The sequence below is a fragment of the Musca domestica genome, unplaced genomic scaffold (genome assembly GCF_030504385.1).
Source record: "Musca domestica strain aabys unplaced genomic scaffold, Musca_domestica.polishedcontigs.V.1.1 1, whole genome shotgun sequence".
Lineage (NCBI taxonomy): Eukaryota > Metazoa > Arthropoda > Insecta > Diptera > Muscidae > Musca > Musca domestica.
The window spans coordinates 39,608,624-39,630,972 of NW_026712114.1; the positions used below are offsets into that span (position 1 = coordinate 39,608,624).

The 22,349-nt window shown below is 36.0% G+C and overlaps 2 protein-coding genes across 3 annotated transcripts in view; one reads left to right on the plus strand and one right to left on the minus strand.

Annotated features, from left to right (window-relative positions):
• Positions 1 to 9,958: 9,958 nt before the first annotated feature.
• Positions 9,959 to 13,917, minus strand: LOC101899297 (sarcocystatin-A). The gene is made up of 3 exons (XM_005182223.4): positions 13,758 to 13,917; positions 13,576 to 13,685; positions 9,959 to 10,659 (listed from the first exon to the last, which is right to left on the minus strand). The coding sequence occupies exons 1-3, from the start codon at positions 13,827 to 13,829 to the stop codon at positions 10,458 to 10,460; spliced, it is 384 nt and encodes a 127-aa protein (XP_005182280.1). The 5' UTR covers positions 13,830 to 13,917; the 3' UTR covers positions 9,959 to 10,457.
• Positions 13,918 to 16,046: 2,129 nt separating this feature from the next.
• Positions 16,047 to 22,349, plus strand: part of LOC101899006 (neuropeptide F receptor) — a 70,963-nt gene continuing 64,660 nt past the window's right edge. The window contains exon 1 of one of the 2 annotated variants that reach the window (XM_005182221.4): positions 16,047 to 16,778. The gene's annotated coding sequence lies outside the window, so the exon portion shown is untranslated. The remainder of the gene's footprint in view (positions 16,779 to 22,349) is intronic. The other variant, XM_011293682.3, reaches the window with a different exon arrangement.

Here is a 22,349-nt window from a genome sequence, read left to right on the forward strand (position 1 = left end):
TAATGGCTTGAACGTATGTTAGGAGCGATTGGAGGTCAGCAGCTAACAGCTGATGCATCACCTGGAGTTTGTACGGAAACATCTACAAACCTTGTAAGAAAATTCGCTGCAAAGGCCGTCGACTGATACCCATTTGGGTGCAACTTCCATGACATCCTCGGCTACAGCAGCAATATTCTCCGCAGAGCTGATACTCTGGGGTCTGCCACGCCTGGCAGCATCTTTTGTTGTATCAGTCTCTTCGAGACGAGCGGCTAAACGTCGCAGTGTTTCACCAGTGGGCGTTGGACGGGCAGGAAATCTGCGAAGAAATTCACGTTGTTCCAAAGTCACCGACGGAGTATTGGTCAAATAAATGGTCACCAATATTCCGCGTGTATTTCGTATGTGTTCACTACAATAATGTCAAAGCAGAACTGACATTACTATTGGCATTTTCTGATAGGAGGATTACTTTTGCGCCATATTGTAGTACCATATTTGATACAATTTGGTATTGAGTGAACAGATGTTTTTGAGATCTGAAAATTGGTATTAGCGGTCGCTCTTTATGTGTAGCCTGGACATATGGAAGTGTAGCAGTGGAAATGTATACGATGTGTAATTGTACGACAAGTATTAAATTCGTTTTTAGTTGAAGGAGGAAGGCTGAAGTCTCGAAATTTGATATAAATGCCCATATGTTGATCTGCGGTATTTTGGCCCATTCCCGGTGAAGCTCTTGCTTGAGGTGATCTACACTTTGTTATTTTTTAGAGCCAACCTTGGTTTCCAAAATACTCCAGACTCAATAGTCCAACGGATTGGCATCCGGAGATTTTGGTGACCATTGTGCGCTGGAAATGAAGCGAGGAACCTCATTTTGTAACCATTCTTGGGTGGAGCATGCTGAGTGCGATGTTGCTGAGTCCTGTTTGAATGTCCAAGGTCTGCGGCCAAAAGGTTTGAGTGTCCAAGGCTTTAATACACCCTCCAGAATATTTTCGCGATAATATTCGGCATTTATTATGATGCCACGGTCGATTAATACAAGCCGAGAGCGACCATCAGCTGTTATGGCGTCACCATGGCCGACGCTAGAGTTCTAGTAGCCAACCGAATATGCACATTTTCTGCTGACCTCTTTGGCAAGTAAACACGATCATTTTGTTTGTTTACAAACTGCTGGACAACGAATGTTTTCTTATCGGAAAAAACCAAATTCGGCAGTTCACAACTTTCGACCAAGCGAAGCAACTCTTTAGCTCTTTTGAGTCTATTTTCTTTCTGTTGCGGTGTAAGTTCGTGCATTTTTGGAATTTTAATAGTTTTACCCCGAACTCACTTTTCAATATTTGCCGAATGGAATATTGCGATATGTTAAGCTCACGAGCCATTTTCCGGACACTGCGACGCAGGTTTCGATCAAGGCGCTTCTTTACTTTTCGAACTATTTCTGCTGTTTTTTTCCGTCCACTTCCTTGACGTTGGGTAACGAGCGATGGTACGAGACACAAAAGATTTCACATTTAAATGCTGGATTGCTCTAACGATAGCCACTTGAGGTTTCCCAACCAAATATAAATAAATCACACTATCACGCTTGAATTCCATCACGAATAGTTTTTTTCTGGAAAATTCTCACCAATTTTTTTTGCACGTTTGGAATAATTTTAACAGCTGTCGGACGAGTGGCTTAGAAATGACAGCAGTCTGAAGTTGGTTGCAGTTTTCTTGATCTCACCCTCTTAATAATGTTCAATAAATGTTTCTATCTCTCTGAACCCTGGAATTAATTTCTAGGGGATAAAAAAATTAGGAAATAGAATATTGTTTAATAACAAATTATTTTTATTTAACACATGATTTATTTTCCCTTATATAGACACAAGTTTGTCCATCTTTGGCTTGGATTTATATATTTACTGGTTTATTATTTGTTTTCATTTCAAATTGAAAAGTCATTCTACATCGTTTGTCAAAAGTGATTGTCTAAGAAGGCAATAGCAATAGCGTTTGTCGTTGATAAACAAAACTATTAAATGGCCCTTGGATATTGGCGAAACAAATCATAGAAGTGCTAATTGGGTCTACTGATAATTTAAACATTAAATAAATGTTTATTTGAAAATTTGGGTAGCCAAACCCCATATTTTTAGTAAATTTCTAGATACGGAAACGTTCAAGGTTAATTACAAGAATTCTCCTTTGATCTCAAAAGGACACCATTCATCCATAATTACTTTTAGTCTAACAAGCCGTCATTAATATGATTTCCTTTGAAATATATTTTTGATTAAGTGCCTTGGCAGACGGTTGCCAAAAGGGCAGTGGCTAATTTTAGAATATTTCACAGGTTCTTGGAATTCAATGTGAATTGCCATATTTCAACTTCCGTTGATGGTTTGTTTACATGAACCTATAACAAAACAGAGGACAGTAATTGACTTTGTATACATTTTATAGAAATAAGGTGTGCAAGCAGACATTTCTCACTCCATAAACTTAATTTGCTAAAGGGAGGTGGCAAGCCCTACTGTACTCGGTTGATCGGCAATCACAGAATAAATTCAAAAGCTTGGCAAGTGCCATGGCCAGAACACTGTGGGTGGGCTTGCTGGTTACTATTTATTTAAATGTACAACTGTAAAAAGTGTGAAAATCGAAATGAACCCCAGCCCAAAAAAAAAATGAACTTAGTTTACTTTAAAATTTGTCAATAGAAAAGTGTTTTAAAAATGAAATCAACTATTTTTATAAAACAAATGTTCTAAATGCTTTATTTCAACCCATGTTCTTTTTGAAGAACAATTTTGAATTTGACTATTGATTGTTAAAACTACCGGACATTATTCAATCGAGCATACAGGGTGAGATGAGAAAACTGCAATCAACTCCAGACTGCTGTCATTTCTAAACCACTCGTCTGAAAGGTGTCAAAATTATTCCAGTGACAGCTCATTATATTGTTTACAAGCGAACAAAAGCATTTTGTTGAGAATTTTCCAGACAAAATGTTATTCGTGATGGAATTCAAGCGTGATAGTGCGATTTCTTTATATTTGGCTGGAAAACCTCAAGTGACTATCAATAGAGCGCTCCAGAAGCGACTTGATCGAAACCCGAAAAATGGCTCGGTAGCTATGGACAATGAGCTCAGGGTAAAGCTGTTGAAATTCCAAAAAGTGCAAGAACTTACACCGCAGCAGAATGCAGATAGACTCAAAAGAGCTAAAGAGTTACTTCGCTAGGCCGAAAGTGGTGAAGTGCCGCATTTGGTTTTCTCCGATGAGAAAATATACGTTGTCCGGCAGTTTGTAACCAAATAAACCACTAGAACTCAAGCGACGGGCATGGTGTGGGCCGTCATAACAGCCGATGCTCGCTCTCCGCTCGTATTAATCGACCGTGGCATCAGAATAAATGCCGAAAAATTATCGCGAAAATATTCTGGAGGGTTTATAAAGCCTTGGGCACGCAAACATTTTGGCCACAGACCTTGGACATTCCAACAGGACTCAGAACCAGCGCACTCAGCACGCGCCACCCAAGAATGGTTACAGATTGAGGTTCCTCGTTTCATTTCCAGCGCACAATGGCCACCAAAATCTCCGGATACCAATCCGTTGGACTGTTGTGTCTGGAGTATTTTGGAAAACAGGGTTGGCACTAAAGCGCTTCGCCAGGAATGGACCAAAATACCAAAGAACTACATTCGGGCAGCGTGTGACGGTTTCATTGGCCATTTGAAGGCCATAATTCGTGCCAAAGGTCGAATTGGTCGCCTTTGGTCACAAATCTAAATTTATTCTAAAATTTGATGCTATTTCCGACATTTTTTGCTTTCATTCAATAGAATTTAAAAAAAATGGTGTTCGTTGCAGTTTTTTTATCTCACTCTGTATATAGATAATATAAAACAGTGTTGGCATGTTTGTTCGAGATACCGCAGTATTTTGTTGTTTCAAAATAGTTAGGCTTAATCCCATTATTGTTGTTTTTACAAAAACAACGTTGGTTTATTACCAGGGGGTAGGGCATTGAATAACTAGATTTCGGAAAGAGGCACCAATCCTCATCAGTTCCCTGAAAGAGCCACCAATCCTCATCAGTTCCCTTGCCCATTTTTGTCTCTTGTATTCTCCCCAATTCAATATTTCAGCCCCAATTCAACATTGCAGCCTGTCCCCATGACAAAATTTTGTACCACTTAGTACAATTATAGTATGCATATCGAAAGCCTGCCCCTGACATCCATATCCAATTTCATGTTTGCAGTTCCCTTTCAGGATCTCTTAGCCCATTACTAATTTTAGGGCCAGTTAGTACTTTTCGTACAATTTATGTACATGTTTCCAAAAATTCCTCCATATCTCAATTCCAGAAACTAAAATATGGAGATTTCCGCTCTATCCCTTCGCCCAATTTAGTACCACTACGTAGAGTATGCATTTGTAAAACCACTTCCATATCTTAACAACAGAGACCTACAGTGACGTCTAGTAAAATTCAGATATATTCCTTCAGTCAATACAAAATTTTATACTATTTGGTACTTTTCGTACAATTATAGTATACATTTCAAAAGCCATCTCCATATCTCAATATCAAATTTCGGAATTACAGTTCTATCCTTTCACCCAATACCAAATTTAATACCACTTAGTGCTTTTCGAACAAGTATAGTACGCATTTGCAAAACCACCTCCAAATCTTAACAACGGACACCAACATCTAGTAAAATTCAGATCTATTATATGGTACTTTTCGTACAATTATAGCTTACATTTTAAAAGCCACCTCCATATGTCGATACTATAAACCAACAGACACCTCAATATGAAATTTCGGTATTCCGGCTCTATCCATTCAACCAATACCAAATTTACAAGCCCTTCTCGAAATATATATATATATATATATATATATATATATATATATATATATATATATATATATATATATATATATATATGTATATATATATATATATATATATATATATATATATATATATATATATATATATATATATATATGTATATATATATATATATATAATTTCAGATCCCTTCTTTCACCCAATACCTGCTTTAGTACCACTTCGTTCTTTTCGAACAATTATGGTACACATTTCTAAAACCACCTCAATATCACAATCTCATACACCAACAGAAACCTCTATATCAAAGTTCGGGAATCCAGCTCTATCCCTTTTCGTACAATTACACATTTCCAATACTACTTCCATATCTCAATGTCAGATACAAAAAGAGGCCTCAATATTAAATTGTTAGATTTCGGTTCCGTCCATCCACCCAATACACAACATAGTTCCACTTAGTACTTTTCGAACAATTGTAGTACACATTTTCAAAACCACTTCTATATCTAACCACAGGTATATCAAATATCAGGATTTCAGTTTTTCCCCTTTACCCAATACTACATTTAGTACTTTTCGTACAAAGATGGGAAGTATTTCCAACTACTGCCAAATCTTAAACACAGGTATCCTCAGTCACCTAAATATCAAATACCAAATATAGTACAATTCAGTACTTTTTGTACAATAATAGTACACATTTCCAAGCCATGTCCAGGCTACACATAAACAGCGACCAAAATTTCAGATATCGAGATATCGATTCAACCTAAACCAAACCAAGTACAAGTGCCATTTAGTTCAGTTCTTCTACTTAGTACACATTTTCAAAACCACCTCAGTATATCAAACAAACCTTGAATCTCAAACTAGTTTTTAGCTTTATCTATTTACCAAATTGTACTATTTTAGAAGTTTAGTACAATTTTGGAACTTTTCGTGACCTTACAGTTCTAAATTTCAAAAACCCTTTGGTACATCCATCCTGCACTCCATAAGTGACACTTGTTCAATGTTTTAGGATTCTAGGTCATTCCGTTTGCCCAATACAAATTATTAAATTTTTAGTACTTTTCGTACTCATTTAGTACGAATTTCCAAAAAGTCATTCCAAGACTGACCCTCATGCAAAATTTTAAGATTCAAGCTTGAGCCGTTTCGCTTGGGCGTTGATTCGCAGTCAGTTATTTCCCTTGATTAACATTTACATTTAATTTCAAAACCATTTTCCGGCCAATTGTAACCTCACCCATTAGGAAAAGTATTGAGAATGAACAATTTTCCATCAAATAGTGTAATTGTATTGTCAATTGGGGTTTCTCTTTTCATGTAATTCGTAAATATTAATAAAATGAATATTTATTTTATTGTAAATGACCTAATTGCCAATGTTTCCGCTTTATTTTTTTCTGTAAAATTATTTTAAATGGCCTTTGTAAACTTTGATGATGAAATCAACACCATTTTAGTTTATTCAATGTCAGCCATTTCCCAAACTTTTAGCAAATTTTCAAATTAATGAGTTGTACGAAGGCGGGACATTGGGCATAAATGAATAATTTTACCCACTGGAATATGGAATAACCGGAAAGGCAAACATTCTGTGTTGACATTTTCTTTTTTGTTGTCCAAAAGAAAAATAACGAACACGACCTCTACAAGCCCAATTGAACATTTATTGGTGCGTATCTCGTATAAATATGCGGACAAAAGTATGCTTGGCCTGTAGTCCTTTTTCCAATATTGATATTTGATTACCAAGTTTTATGTTTGACCAAGCCGTCGTCCACGAGGGATTATAAAAATGTTCGCACACATTGTGGGCACATAAATGTTCTAGTCGAATTGACTAGTTACGGATATGGAAGCGTTATTATTAATTGATTGTGTTATTAGTTTTACATTTTTATTTCACCCGAAGGACCGTAGAAATATTAATGGCTCAGCAAACATGTGGTAGAGTAATTCGGTTGTGTTCTTTTTTGGGGTTACTTTAAATTTTGACATGGGAGAATTTGAGGTATGTGGGGATACTTTTTGATAATTTCGGTTCAATAGTTTATTTTAGTTATATTAAATTTAAGAAGAAATTATAAAATGAAATCAGTCTTGGACCGTAGAGTTTCTGACTTCTATAATGCAAGCCACACATGATACAACTGGTTGTACAACTTGGAGAGTACTCAAATTGTGTGTTTCGGCCATAAACGATACAACTATGGAAAACTTCTTGGTGCAACTTCACTTTTCGTAGAGTTTATTTGAGTTAAGATGACACCGGAGAAAAAATCATGTTCTATAATTATACATACATTGAAATCACACATTTGATTAGATTACGTTTTGTTTTGATGTGCGAAACAATTGTGTTGTCCCATGGTATATATATTACAGGTAGCATCAAACCCCAGTTGATTTGAATCTATAGTAATACTAGAGTCAAATTAGATATGACGTTTGGTTATTTAATTCCCTTTTGGTCATAAAAAAATATACACTTTTTTGATATTCAATTTCACTGCAGTTCAATGTGTCCATTTTTTGCCTAATAATATAAAAAAAAAACTCTGCAATACTTTACAAAACATCAACAGCATTTTTGCAGAAACTTTTTTCGCGGCCCCACATTAAGTAATATAGTCGTATATTTCATGCTCCCTAAAATTGCAAAATTTGGAATACTTTATGTTTTCAATTTGAAAGAATTTTGTATTTTTCACGATTTTTTTAGCAATTGCTTGAAGTGTTGGGAGATTTCGACCTAGATATTGCCCATTTCGTATCGGCCCTAAATAAATATGATATACAGCGTGAGATGAAAAACCAACTTCAGACTGCCATAATTTCTATGCCACTCGTCCGACAGCTATTAAAATTATTCCAGTGACAGCTTATTATACTATTTACAAGCATACAAAAGCATTTTGGTGAGAATTTTCCAGAAAAAAAAGTTATTCGTGATGGAATTCAAGCGTGATTTGTATTTGGCTGGAAAACCACAAGTGGCTATCGTTAGAGCACTCCAGCATTTAAATGTGATAAATCTTTTGTATCTGGTACCATCGCTCGTTACCGTGAAACTAGTAGCGAAGCCCAACGTCAAGGAAGTGGACGGAAGAAAACAGCAACATCACCGAAATGGTTCGAAAAGTAAAGAAGCCACTTGATCGTAAGCCGCGTCACTGTGGCCGAAAAATGAACATGAGCTGAATATATCGCAATATTCCATTCGGCAAATATTGAAAAATGAGCTCGGAGTAAAGCCATTGGAATTCAAAAAAGTGCAAGAACTTACACCGCAACAGAAAGAAAATAGACTCAAAAGAGCTAGAGAGTTGCTTCGCTTGGCCGAAAGTGGTGAACTGCCGAATTTTGTTTTCTCCGATGAGAAAACATTCGTTGTCCAGTAATTTGTAAAGAAACAAAATGATCGTGTTTACTTGCCAAAGAGGTCAGCTGAAAATGTGAACATTCGGTTGGCCACCAGAACTCAAGCGCCGGCCATGGTGATGGTGTGGGCCGCCATAACAGCCGATGGTCGTTCTTCGCTCGTATTAATCGACCGTGGCATCAGAATAAATGCCGAATGTTATCGCACTCAGCACGAGCCAACCAAGAATGGTTACAAAATGAGGTTCCTCGCTTCATTTCCAGCGCACAATGGCCACCGCTGGACTATTGTGTCTGGAGTATTTTGGAAAGCAAGGTTGGCACTAAAAAATACCAAAGTGTCGATCACCTCAAGCAAGCGCTTCGCCATAATACCGCAGAGCTACATTCGAGCAGCGTGTGCCGGTTTCATTGGCCGTGTCAAAAATGACCAATTCGAACAAATCAAAACGTATTCTAAAATTTGATGCTATTTCGACACATTTGCTTTTATTCAATAAAATTTAAAAAAAAAATGTAAAAATTATGGCGTCTGACTTTGTTGCAGTTTTTTTTATCTCACCCTGTATATATATTTGATTAGCGTAAAATTCTTAGACGATTTAGCCCTGTCCGTTCGTCCGTCTGTTGTAATCATGCTAGAGTCAAAACGAATTAAAATAGGAAGCACAAGTTCGAAGATGGCCTATGTCGGTTCACGACATCGTATAGCCCCTAGATAACGATACCGCCGATATTTAATATTTTGATAATTTTTGCCACATTTTTCAATGGAATGAAATTCTACAAAAGGAGTTGGTTGTGAGAGCTTTGCCTCTTGAATTGCTTATATTTCTCTGCGATATCTTATAGCCCCCATATAACGGTACCCCCGATTTTCGGTATTTTGATGATTGACATTTTTCAATGGAATTGTCTGAAATTCTATACAAGGAGTTTTTTGTTGGTACTTTAATCCCGGGAAGAGAATTGTCTATATAGGTCCACGATATCGATATCTTGATGGTTTTAGCGACATTTTTACCGAAATTCTTTCAAACTTTCGTATTTAAATTTCGTGATGTGCACTACAGCCTATGACGGAACAACATGACGTCTTCATATAGCCCTCAAATAACGATACCTTCTGATCGGTATTTTGAAGATTTTAGGGAAGTGTTTCAAATTTCGTATGTGATGCTTGTAATGGGTATTACAAGCTATGGCGGAAATTATTCTGATTCATCCCCCACTAAAAATTGCTAAGGAAATCCATTATTTCTACAAACATTAAATATAGTACAAAGATAGGATATATAGGTCAACATTTGCCGTATCTCCCTTAGAAAGATAATATGTAAATATATGGTCAAATTCAAAGGACATGTATCTGTCTGAACACCTACTGAGGCTTTCTATTTTGCTACATGTTTTTTTGATATAATATTCCTGTATTCTGCAAAAGAACATCTGCTAAATAGGAATAGGAATCATATTTGGATGATAGTTATTATTTGTTTATTGCTTTATTTTATTTTCTATTATTATATATTATATTCGAATGTTTTTCCGTCATTGTAGTAGGCAGTTATTTTGATGATTTCATTTCTTAATATTTTTTTGTCATGTACTTACATTTCACATTAACAGCATTTGTTGCTTACGATTTTCTAGAATAGCTTTGACGGTCTGTTTCAAACTTCGATTAACAAAAATGTTCCCAGGCGATTTAATGAAATCTCTTAGTTTTTTTTATTAACTCGTCAAACTGGTTATTAATTTTTATTGTGCAGTGAGTAAATAGTTGCATCATAAGATAATTCTGAATTATTTGAAAGATTTAATTAAATACACTTATTGCGTTTTATCATAAGAGGCCATACATTAGGGTATATATTTTCGAATTTGTTAATTTGTATTTATTGACTCAAATATTTAAATCGGTGTGCAATTAACACATGGCTATTTCAATGTTGTCTGAGGTGCAAATTGTATTTTATCTTAGAATAATTTTAATATTGATATTGATTATTATTTCAAATAAGAAACTGTTTTTATTGTCACGATTAATTAGTGTTTTGACATTGCAATTCATAATCACAATTTAAATAGCTGTTTTTCGTTCTATGAAAAAAAAAAATAATTGTTTATTTAGATATAAATCTTCCATATCATTCGTTAAACAAAAAACACCAACAATGTCATCTTCAATGATTCCCCCATTTTAGGCACTATGGGCCAAGACGAGTTCGTCTTCCTTTTCACAGTTGAATGTCACTTTGTAACCATTCTCCAACCAGGGTTGAGCCCAAATCTTGATATCACAATTCTTTGCCTTCTCCTCATCACCATCGATGATATCAGCATTAATTTTGTACAGAATACCGGACACCAATTGTTTGCTGGCCGAATGAATTTTCCTCACTCTGCAAAGAAAAAAAGTGAAAATATATTCATGTTATTGTGGATATTATTAACAACTAATTGAATGTAAACAAGCAACATCGTTTTGTAGATGGAAAAACTCTCTTGGAAATGTAATTTTCAAGTTCCTTCCAAATGGTGGAGGGTATTAAAAGCACATAGCTGCATTTTAATTGTTTAATATTTATGAATTTCTGGAGTTTAGGTAAGATCGAAACTATTGATGTCTTCTGAGAACTATAGTAGAATTTTATGAAAAATAAATTTGAACTTGCTACAAATAATTCTCATATTGTATTATAATATTGCCGAAGACACTACAGGGTGAGATAAAAAAAAAACTGAAACAAAGTCTAACGTCATCATTTTTATTTTTTTTTAAATTTTATTGAATGAACGCAAAAAATGTCGGAAATATCATCAAATTTTAGAATAAGTTTAGATTTGTTCGAATTGGTCACCTTTGGCACGAATTATGGCCTTCAAACGGCCAATGAAACTCTCACACGCTGCCCGGATGCTGCTCTGGGGTATTTGGGCCTATTCCCGGCGAAGCGCTTGTTTGAGGTAATCGATTCTTTGGTATATTTTAGTGCCAACCTTGCTTTCCAAAATACTCCATGGTCGGCGCTTGAGTTCTGGTGGCCAACCGTAGGTGCACATTTTCAACTGACCTCTTTGGCAAGTAAACACGATCATTTTGTTTATTCACAAACCGCTGACAACGAATGTTTTCTCATCGGAGAAAACCAAATTCATCAGTTCACCACTTTCGGCCAAGCGAAGCCACTCCTTAGCTCTTTAAGTCTATTTTCTTTCTGTTGCGTTGTAAGTTCTTGCACTTTTTGGAATTACAATGGCGATATGTTGGAATTTTGCGATACGTTCAGCTCACGAGCCATTTTTCGGCCACTGCGACGCGGGTTTCGATTAAGTCGCTTCTTTACTTTTCGAACCATTTCTGTTGATGTTGTTGTTTTCTTCCGTCCACTTCCTCGGCATCAGACTACGCTACCAGTATCACGGTAACGAGCGATGGTACGAGACACAATAGTTTTATTCACATTTAAATTCTGGAGTGCTCTAACGATAGCCACTTGTAGTTTTCCAGCCAAATATAAAGAAATCACACAACCACGCATGAATTCCAAGATGAATAACTTGTTTTCTGGAAAATTCTCACCAAAATGCTTTTGTACGCTTGTAAACAATATAATTAGCTGTCACTGGAATAATTTAACCTGATGTCGGACGAGTGGCCTAGAAATGACAGCGGTCTGAAATTGGTTGCGGATGATTTTGGTCCAAAATTGTTAACTACCAAGCGAGTTACCAAAAAAGGTATTTTTGTCCTTTTACAAAATATGGATAACATATCCTATTCGAAGTTCGAAATTGGTACTTCAGTCTATAGCCTCCATATAACGGTTTTTATTTAGTAGTACTTTTCGATGGGTTCTTTTTTTGTACATTTTCAAGTTCCTTCAAAAAAGGGGAACATACCGCCTCTATTTATTTTGTCACACAGTGTAATGACAATAATTCATAATGTCTGCATTTGTATTCGTATATTAAGTTTGTCATTCCGTCTGTAACACCTCGAAATATACATTTTAGACTCCACAAAGTATATGTACTCTATTTCGATTTAGAGATGTCCGTCCGTCTGTCCGTCTGTGGAAATAACTCTAGTTTCCGAACGAAATGAATTGCTCCAAATTTGGTATTTGAAGTTCGTAATGAATACTACAAATAAATACCACGTCTTCGTATAGCCCCCATATAACAGTACCACCTGATATTCGGTATTTTAATGATATTAGCGACATTATTCACCGGAATTGTTTCAAATTTAGTATTTGAAGTTCGTAGTAGATACTACAGCCATATGGCTACAGAGGGTATATACAATTTGATACGGTCAAAACGTGCCTAGTCGAAATAACGGTTTTAGACCCTAGGTATCTTTAGACCAAATCTGTCTGACTGGTGCTCACGAAAACTCTCAAAGGGAGTGTCCGATTTGGTCCAAACTGGGTACATCGTAATATTTTTGTCAAACTTAGAACGAGTTCGGAGATGGGCAATATCGGTCCACTCCTTTTGGTACTTCCCCCACAAAAGGTCGAAATTTTCAAAAAATATATTTTTTGCTCAGAAAGAGAAATGATAATCCGATTTGGCTGCAACTTTGCATTTTTGCGTCAGTGCTAGGTCAGGTGTGAAAATGGACAATATCGCTCTGCTCCATCAAGTAACTCCCCCACAAATGGTCAAAATTTTAAATAATTACAACTCTCATAAAATGTGATGTATGAGTCCGATTGTCTTCAAATTTCACACATGCCAATATTTAAATTAACCCAAGGTCCTACTTAAAAAGAGCAAACCTGAGCTCTATACACCGATATTTGGCGACCGCTTTAAATTAATGTGTAATACGCTTATAAATTGGGGAAGCTTCATTTTAAAAGATTTCGCTCGAAAAATATATATTTTCGAGATTTGATATTCTTTGAGTAAATATCCAACAAAAGTATACTTTCTTTATTCGTTCCTGCGATTATAAATGCGATTAGTTTAGGCTATAAAGCAATTATAGTCTGAAAGTCCACCTTTTAGTACTGGAGGACACAAAACCGGATGTTGACATTGCATGTAACAACAAACACATATTTTCTGATGTCATCGTAAAATTGATGGTTATTATAACAAAGAAACTGCATTATTCGTCTCTTTATGGACTTTATGCTATTATTTTGACCAGGAACTTTTATTTAATTTTTTTTTCGATAATACGTTGTTCCATTTATCTTCACGAATATACCTGCCGATTGATTTTTGTATAACCCATATTACTACTAAACTTAGCGTTAATTAACACTTCCGAATAACCGGTTCCACTGGTATCTACTCACTTGTAGTTTGGTCCATTGTCACCCTTTGCCAATTGTTTCAGTGAAAAGTTCAAAGTCTCCTCAGCTTCTTCCACGTCCAATTTTTGAGCACCACCAACGACATGAGCTGCCTAGTAAAATATACCGCAGTAAAATACATTGCAATAAAAATATTATTTAATCTTTTAAATGCTTAAACCTACCCCATTATTTGGCCGTGCGTTAATGACAACACAAAGAAGAGCAAAAATAGCCAATGCTAGTAATTTATTCATATTTGCTTGCGATGCGACGTTTGTTGTTTGCTTCTCAAAGCCGACGGAGAGACTGTTTTTATCTAACTGATCGTTTAAACTTTTAACAAAAACTTGTTGGCGTTATTTACTTTATAAATTAGACGGTACAGTGTTAAAATTCCGTTTTTTAGTGATTGGTGAACATATAAAATACATAGACGTATAAAATTATAATTGGAAATATATGTCTAATAAAGAAATTTAATAAAATTAAAATCAAATCAAAGAACTTAATTATTGGGAAATAGGTTCAACACACCAAAGAACTTCATTACTATTTTTTGTTTAGCAATTCAAAACTAGTTTAAAGACAATTAAATAAATGCCACGTTCGGGCGCTGTTGACCATGCGATACTCTACATCGCCATTTTTGACGTAAAGCTTCTGTATATCTGATACTTTTTATACCCTCCACCAAAAAAATTATTTTGTCACACAGTGTAACATATGCCATTGTAGTATTCAGCCCTCTAAACATACTATTAGGTATGGATTTTATCAGTTAAATATACAATAATAGCCGGCAAGGATGGATGGATGGATGAAGGAATGTTAATAGACGTATGAAAGTTGGAGTAGAATTTTTGGTAAAATCCCTATAGCGGTTGACCATCCGATACTCTACATCGCCATTTTTGACGTAAAGCTTCTGTATATCTGAGACCTTTTTATACTCTCCACCATACTATGGAGGGTATATTAACTTTTTTATTCCGCTTGTAATTCCTCGCAATACTCATGTAGACCCAACAAATACATGTTTATTTTGCCAGTAGGCAGGTTAAGTTCGTAAATGGGCCATGTATAGGCCGCGTATAACGTCACCTCCCGATATTCGGCATTTTGATGATTTTAGCGATATTAATCACCGGAATTGTTTCAAATTTGGTATTTGAAAGTTGTCTATGTAGGTCCAGGACTTTGTATAGGCCCCACATATAACTGCCTCCCTATATTCGGTGTTTTGACGATTTTAGCTACAATACTCACCGAAATTGTTGGAGATGTCGTATTTGAAGTTCGTAATGGATGATATAGGCTATAAAAGAAAATTGTCTATGCAAGTCCAGGTCTTCGTTTAGTTCCGATGTAATGGTACGTACGGTGTCTTGATGATTTTAGCTACATTATTCGCCGTAATGATTTTAAAAAGGCCGCAGACCTTGGACATCCCAACAGTACTCAGCACCATCGCACTCAGCACGCGCCACCCAAAAATGGTTACAAAATGTGGTTGCTCGCTTCATTTTCAGCGCACAATGGCCACCAAAATCTCCGGATACCAATCCGATGTACTATTGTGTCTTGAGTATTTTGGAAAGCAAGGTTAGGACAGCGTGTGCCGGTTTCATTGGCCGGTTAAAAGCCATAATTCGTACTAAAGGTGACCAAATCGAACAAATCTAGACTTATTTTAAAATTTGATGCTATTTCCGCCTTTTTTAGCTTTCAATCACTAAAATTAAAAAATGTAAATATTATGGCGTATGACTTGTTGCAGTTTTTTATCTCACCCTGTATAGACACATTTCATCGGAACCTCTCGTAAAAGTTCGTCAACAGTTCGAATTATGAGAATGCAAGTCAAAATATATTTAAATAAACGAACATTGGCGAAGAGTATACATCTGTCGGCAAAATCGACTAATATTTCTTGACTTGTTTTTTCTTTTTTGTGTTGCACAGTGTAATTATCAAATTTTAATTCGTAGTCATTTCATTCTTCATTGAATTTCCCTTTAATTTCTGATATTTCTGACGACTATAAGAAGTCAAACACTTTCGTCAGCACTAGTTTATCATAGTTTCAATGAAGGTAGGTTAACCTGTTGAACATTTTCTCTCCTTTTTCAACATCCTCCACTGTTTGGGTTGCTTGGCGCCAAAAACACCGACAACTTTTATTCTCTGTTTACATGCGAGTGAAAAGCTTTTCTCTCTCTCTGACTGATAAGAAAGCTCCTTGGCACGGAGTGTGTGTGCAACAGCTGTTTATTGTTTCCTACTCCTTGCCAGAGACCAAAAAGCAAAAACCTTCTACACGAATGAAAATCTGCACAGACGACAACGAACTTTTGATTGAATGTCACAGGCGGCAAATTTTCTGTTGCTGAAATTTCAGTTGATATTTGACCACGTTCAGGAAAACAACGGTTAACGGATGTGAAGAACTGTAACGCCAAATTGTAACTGTCATCTGTAAAAAAAACAAGAAGATTTAAAAATTATTATTGTGAAAAAAAACGTTAAGATTCTAGTGTTTATAAAACAAGAGAAATTCGAAGAAAATGTTTATTTTAGTGGGAAAAATAATTGTTTTCTTTGTGCCAACTTAAAAAAAAAAAAGAAAAACAATAGAAAACCCATAAATCCAATTTGTCAACAATACACAGCTGTTAAACAAAAGAAAAAATTTAAATAAATGAAGTGGAAAATAAACACATTATGTGTCAATTCTTCTTTTGAGGAGCTAATTTAAATCGGCAACATAAAGCGAATGATTAACAACAACAAAATCAACAACATGGCAAACATATGTAAACATCTATTAAATTGTGTGCGAATGAAAAATTAAAGTGCAAACCATATTGTTTGTTGATTTTCTTTTTCGAGAAGAAGAGAAAAAAAGTCGGGCAAAAAGTCTTTGGCGGAAAAAAAATTGCCTGTGCGGGTGTGTGAGTGTTAAATGTTTATGGCCAGAGTTTTATGGGCACCTCCCAATAAAATAGGAATTTATGTGGCTTCCTGCTCCCACAGCCGCATTGTGTGTGATCTTTAATGCGTAGTGGATATTTGCGGCATCTCTAAAACAATTTATTGGTGTTTCGGCTCTTGTACTTACTGATAATTTATTCGTGTGCGACTCGATTATTTGGCTAGCAATAATGCACAGTAGTGAGATTACAACAGAAACAAAGTAAACAGTTGTAAGTTTGGAATTTATGTAACAGCATATGAAATTTGTGTGTATGTGTCAAAAGTAAATATATATAAAATGACAAGTTGATAGTGCGGAACTAAAAGTTCATTAGTTTTTAAAACAAAAGGGGTGTAACCAAATATTGTAAAAATAGAAATTCAAATATTTTTTTCGTAATTGTTTGCTTAAACCACAGCTGGCTAGACAGCATTTAAAGAATATGTGTAATTTTTTTTTAGTTTAAGAATGTATGTGCGGGTCTGTTTGGATAGCTAACAAATTCAAAATAGCTTTGAATTTTAAAATGAGAACCTTCTAATCCATTTTATTAATTTTATTTTGAAAGATATTGATAGTTATTGGGAATATTGATAGTTATTGATTAGTTATTATTGATAGTATTGATTGTATAGAAATAAAGGAGAAATTAATATTAAATTAAAACAAGTAAAAAGGGTCCTAAGTCCGGCCGCGCCACCATTTGGAAGAAACTTGAAAATTTTCAAGAAAAATACCGTCGGAAACTACCGCTCAAATGAAAACCGTTATATGTGGGCTATACAAAGACGTGGTCCTGCAAAAGTAATTTGTGCCATAGGCTGTAGTAACTGTTCCGAACTTTATTCCGGTGAATAACGTCGCAAAAATCATTAAAATGCCGAATATCGGGAGGATATCGTGGACCTATATAAACAATTATTCTCTTCCAGGGTATAATGTACTCGCAAGGAACTCCATTTCTGGATTTTAAGACAATTCCATTGAAAAATTTTGCTGAAATCGTCAAAATACCGAATATCGGGACGTACCGTTATATGGTGGATATAAGATATCGTGGACCTACATAAAAAATTCTTTTTCAGAGGGTAAAGTACTTACAAAGAACTCCTTTCAGAGATTTCAATTGAATATGTGTCTAAAATTCCATTACCGAATAATGGGGGGTAGCGTTATATAGTGGTTATACGAAATCGTGGATCGATATAGCCCATATTCGAACTTGACATGAACTTCGAACTTGATTACAACAGGCGGACAGAAATGGTCTTAGAATTTGACGAATATCAAGAATATATATACTTTGTTGGGTCTAAAATTCTGATTTCGATGAGTTACAAACGGAATGACGAATTTAATATACAATCCATACCATGTATGATGAGGGTATAAAAACAGTTTTTAATTGAATGAAAATAATAAATTTCGGAGATAGCATCAAATTTTTGAATAATATTAGATTTGTTCGAATTGGTCATCTTTGGCACGAATTATGGCCTTCAGGCGGCCAATGAAACCGTCACATGCTGTCCGAATGTTGCTCTGCGGTTTTTTGGCCCATTCCCGGCGAAGCGCTTGATTGAGGTGGTCGACACTTTGGTATTTTTTAGTGCAAACCTTGCTTTCCAAAATAATTCAGACACAACAGTCCAACAGATTGGTATCCGAAGATGTTGGTGGCTATTTTACGTTGGAAATGAAGCAAGGAACCTCATTTTGTAACCATTTTTTGTTGGCGCCTGCTGTGTGCGATGGTGCTGAGTCCCGTTGGAATGTCCAAGGTGTGCGGCCAAAATGTTTGCTTGCCCAAGGCTTTAATACACCCTCCAGAATATCTTTGCCATAACATTCGGCATATATTCTGATGCCACAGTCGAATAATACGAGTGGAGAGCGACCACCGGCTGTTATGGCGGTCCACACTATCACTATGGCCGGCGCTTGAGTTCTGGGGGCCAAAGGTGCACATTTTCAGTTGACCTCTTTTGCAAGTAAACACGATCATATGATTGTTTTAAAAACTGCTGGACAAGGAATATTTTCTCATCGGAGAAAACGAAATTCGGCAGTTCACCACTTCGGCCAAGCGGAGCAACTCTTTAGCTCTTCTAAGTCTATTTTCTTTCTGTTGCAGTGTAAGTTCTTGCACTTTTTGTAATTTCAATGGCTTTACCCCGAGCTCATTTTTCAATATTTGCCGAAAGGAATATTGCGATATGTTCAGCTCAAGTCGCTTCTTTACTTTTCGAACCAATTCTGCTGATGTTGCTGGTTTCTTCCGTCCACTTCCCTGACGTCGGGCTACGCTACCAGTATCAAGCGATGGTACGAGACACAAAATATTTATTCACGTTTAAATGCTGGAGTTCTCTAACGATAGGCACTTGTGGTTTTCCAGTCAAATATAATGAAATCACACTATCACGCTTGAATTCCAGCACGAATAACTGTTTTTATTGGAAAATTCTCCCCAAAATGCTTTAGTATGCTTGTGAATAATATAATGAGCTGTCACTGGAATAATTTTAACATCTGTCGGACGTGTGGCCTAGAAATGACAGCGGTCTGAAGTTGGTTGCAGTTTTTTCATCTCATCCTGTACGTGTTGGGGGTATTATAAGTTTGATTGGTTCAAAAATTATGTAACAGCTCGAAATATTGGTTTCCCACATAAGAAAGTATTAATGGATCTTCTTATTTCGCCGAGCTGAGTCTATCTAGCTGTCTAGATGTCCGTATGTCTGTCTGTCTATGTTAATTTGTAATCACACGCTACATGTCGCAATTATGGCCCGATCCTCACGAAATTGAAAATCGACATGGGGTTATGGTCAGAATTGAAGGCTATTGCTGTTGGATGATCGTATAACATTTAGGGTTTGAAATAGACCAATCGACGGCGAACTTCTGGCTTTTAATGCTGATTTCGTTGACGAATATAACCAAGTATCGTAGACAAGCAAATCATATAGATGCGTTTAAGTGTGGAGATACAGAGGAGCCTCTTGCTTTTGGAGCTGATCGCGAAATATTTAGGGGTTTTCCTGATCACACAATTAAAACCAATCAATACGGAATTTTGCATGAGAAGAGAGATAAGGGCAGGGAAGAAGTCTAGCATTCTGGATGGCCATTGGATTATATTTAGCTGTAAAATATACCACAACAACTAACAGCACGACGGAGTGCATAATTATATGGGGAAAATGTCCCTGATCAAAATGCTAAGGGTAATATCTGAGCAGTGCTCCATGACATTATTTCAAAGGCTAAATCTTACAAAATGGATTTGGACATAACGGGGGCTTCTAACATATTGTAGTGTTGTAGGGTATCACTTGGTTGGCCCCGCACGACCATAGCCTTTGCATTCTTGTTTAATATTTCTTTTATTGCAATTAGAGTTGAGTCATTCTAGTTCATATTTCAGTGCAACAGTCCCTAAACGTATGAGTGATTTAAAAAATGTCACATATTTCATATCACTCATACGCAGAGTTTTCACACCAAGGACACAAAACTATAGGTACAACTCTTATTGCAGTTACTTTCGGTAATGGAAATAACAATAATCCAATACAAACAAGGAGTTCAATACATCACCATGTAAGGGAAAATATATTGTGGCGGATTTAATTGCCTGCATTTATTGGCACATTGTGAGATGTTTTCACTCTATTCAGCTTTCAATTGTGATATAGATCTTCCTGCAGCAACAATAATAAATTCACAACCGGAACGTTTAATAAAGTGCCAAAAGATATAAAAACAACAAAATAACAACCAGGTTGAGCATCAGCCATTCATTCCGACTCATTCAGGAAAAGAAAAGGCAATTGAGGAGAATACATCCCGCACATACGATTAGTGAGTATTCCAAAGCAATGGATTGCCAATGCTCAAGAGAGGGGAATTTGACTTGGCGATTCATAGAAATATGATAATAAAATCTGATTTTTATTATCTTTACCGCAAAGAAAATATTTGCAGACTTCAGACAGCCAGCCAGCCGGCTTGTTGTCTTTTTTGGGCATAATGAATTATGTGTGAAGTGAATTCTTTGTGGGGGAAAAAAAGAAAACATTGCCCGATTGCGAAAATATAATATTAAAATACAAAACGTTTGATGAATCTAGTGATCTGCGCATCTGAGTGAGTGGCGCACATTCACATTTTCCCCCAAATAGAACAAAGCTCTACATTTGTGTATTCTTTGTGGGGTAATGTGGTATTTGTCTTTCACATTGTGTGTCATATAAAAATCTTGAAATAATTAAATATTTAAAATCTTGCATACTTTCCAGTGAATATTTTTATTATACATCGTGGCAACACATGTCAAATATTTGAACAAATTTGTATGGAAATGCAAACCATACGAATGCAATTAAGTAAAACAATAAACGCTATTTTTAGTTGAACAAGTATACAAATTTAATTTCCACTTGGCTAGACAAAAAAAAATTGTGTAAAATATTTTAACTTAATGGTCTAGAAATATTTGAAAATGTTTGTGGCGCACAACACTATGCTGTGAGGTATTATAATTTTGGGTGGGTCAAATATAGGCAAATCCTCAAAATATTGGTGCTAGGTCCACAATGTCGTTAACCGATCATCTTTTATAGACAGGACAGAAGACTTACATCTAAGATGTTGACTGAATAATTCTCAGCAGGCAAAACGGACCAGAACTATTCTGTGCGTTACCATTACCAACGCAAATATTTTTATACTCTCCACCATTCTATGGAGGGTATATGAACTTTGTCATTCCGTTTGTAGCTTCTGGAAATACTCATGATAGACTTTTTTGGATTTTTTTTTTAAATATTCCAGTTCCTTCCTAATGCGCATTTAAAGTTTGGCCCGGTCGAACTTAGTTGCTTTTTTACTTGTTAATACTGAAGGTTACATTAAAATTACACTTTTATTTTAAAATTGATGTCAATATCTTTGACAAACAATTTTGCCGAAATTGCACAGAATTTGGACAAATTCTCTGCACAAGTTTCCCATTTCAGATGCCGAATTCGAACACAAAACATATTAGAAATTGTGTGAAAAGTTTTCCATTGTACGAAAAATTTGGTTGAGGAAAATTCGGAAACATCAGGAGAGTTTATTAATTAAATTTTAAGAATTCATCAGAAAAAATAAATAAATTAGGAGATAAATTCTGAGATTTGTCCGAATTTCGGACAGTACTATATATAAGGCAGGCTCATTCCTGGCGAAGCGCTTGCTTGAATTGATTGCCACTTTGCTATTTTTTAGTGCCAATCTTGCTTTCCAAAATACTTAAGACACAATAGTCCAATGGGTTGGTATCCGGAGATTTTGGTGGCCATTGTGCGCTGGAAATTAAGCGAGGAACCTCATTTTGTAACCATTCTTCTGGAAATGATCCGAGGAACCTCATTTTGTAACTATTCTTGGTTGGCGCGTTCCGAGTTCGCTGGTGCTGAGTCCTGTTGGAATGTCCAAGGTCTGCGGCCAAAATGTTTGCGTGCCCAAGACTCTAATACATCCTCCAGAATATTTTCGCGATAATATTCGGCATTTATTCTGATGCCACGGTCGATTAATATGAGCGGTCGGCTATTATGGCGGTCTACACCATCACCATGGCCGGTGGCCAACCGAAGGTGCACATTTCCAGCTTACCTCTTTGCCAAGTAAACACGATAATTTTGTTTGTTTACACACTGCTGGACAACGAATGTTTTCTTATCGGCAAATTCGGCAGTTCACCACTTTCGGCCAAGCGAAGCAACTCTTTAGCTCTTTTAAATCTATT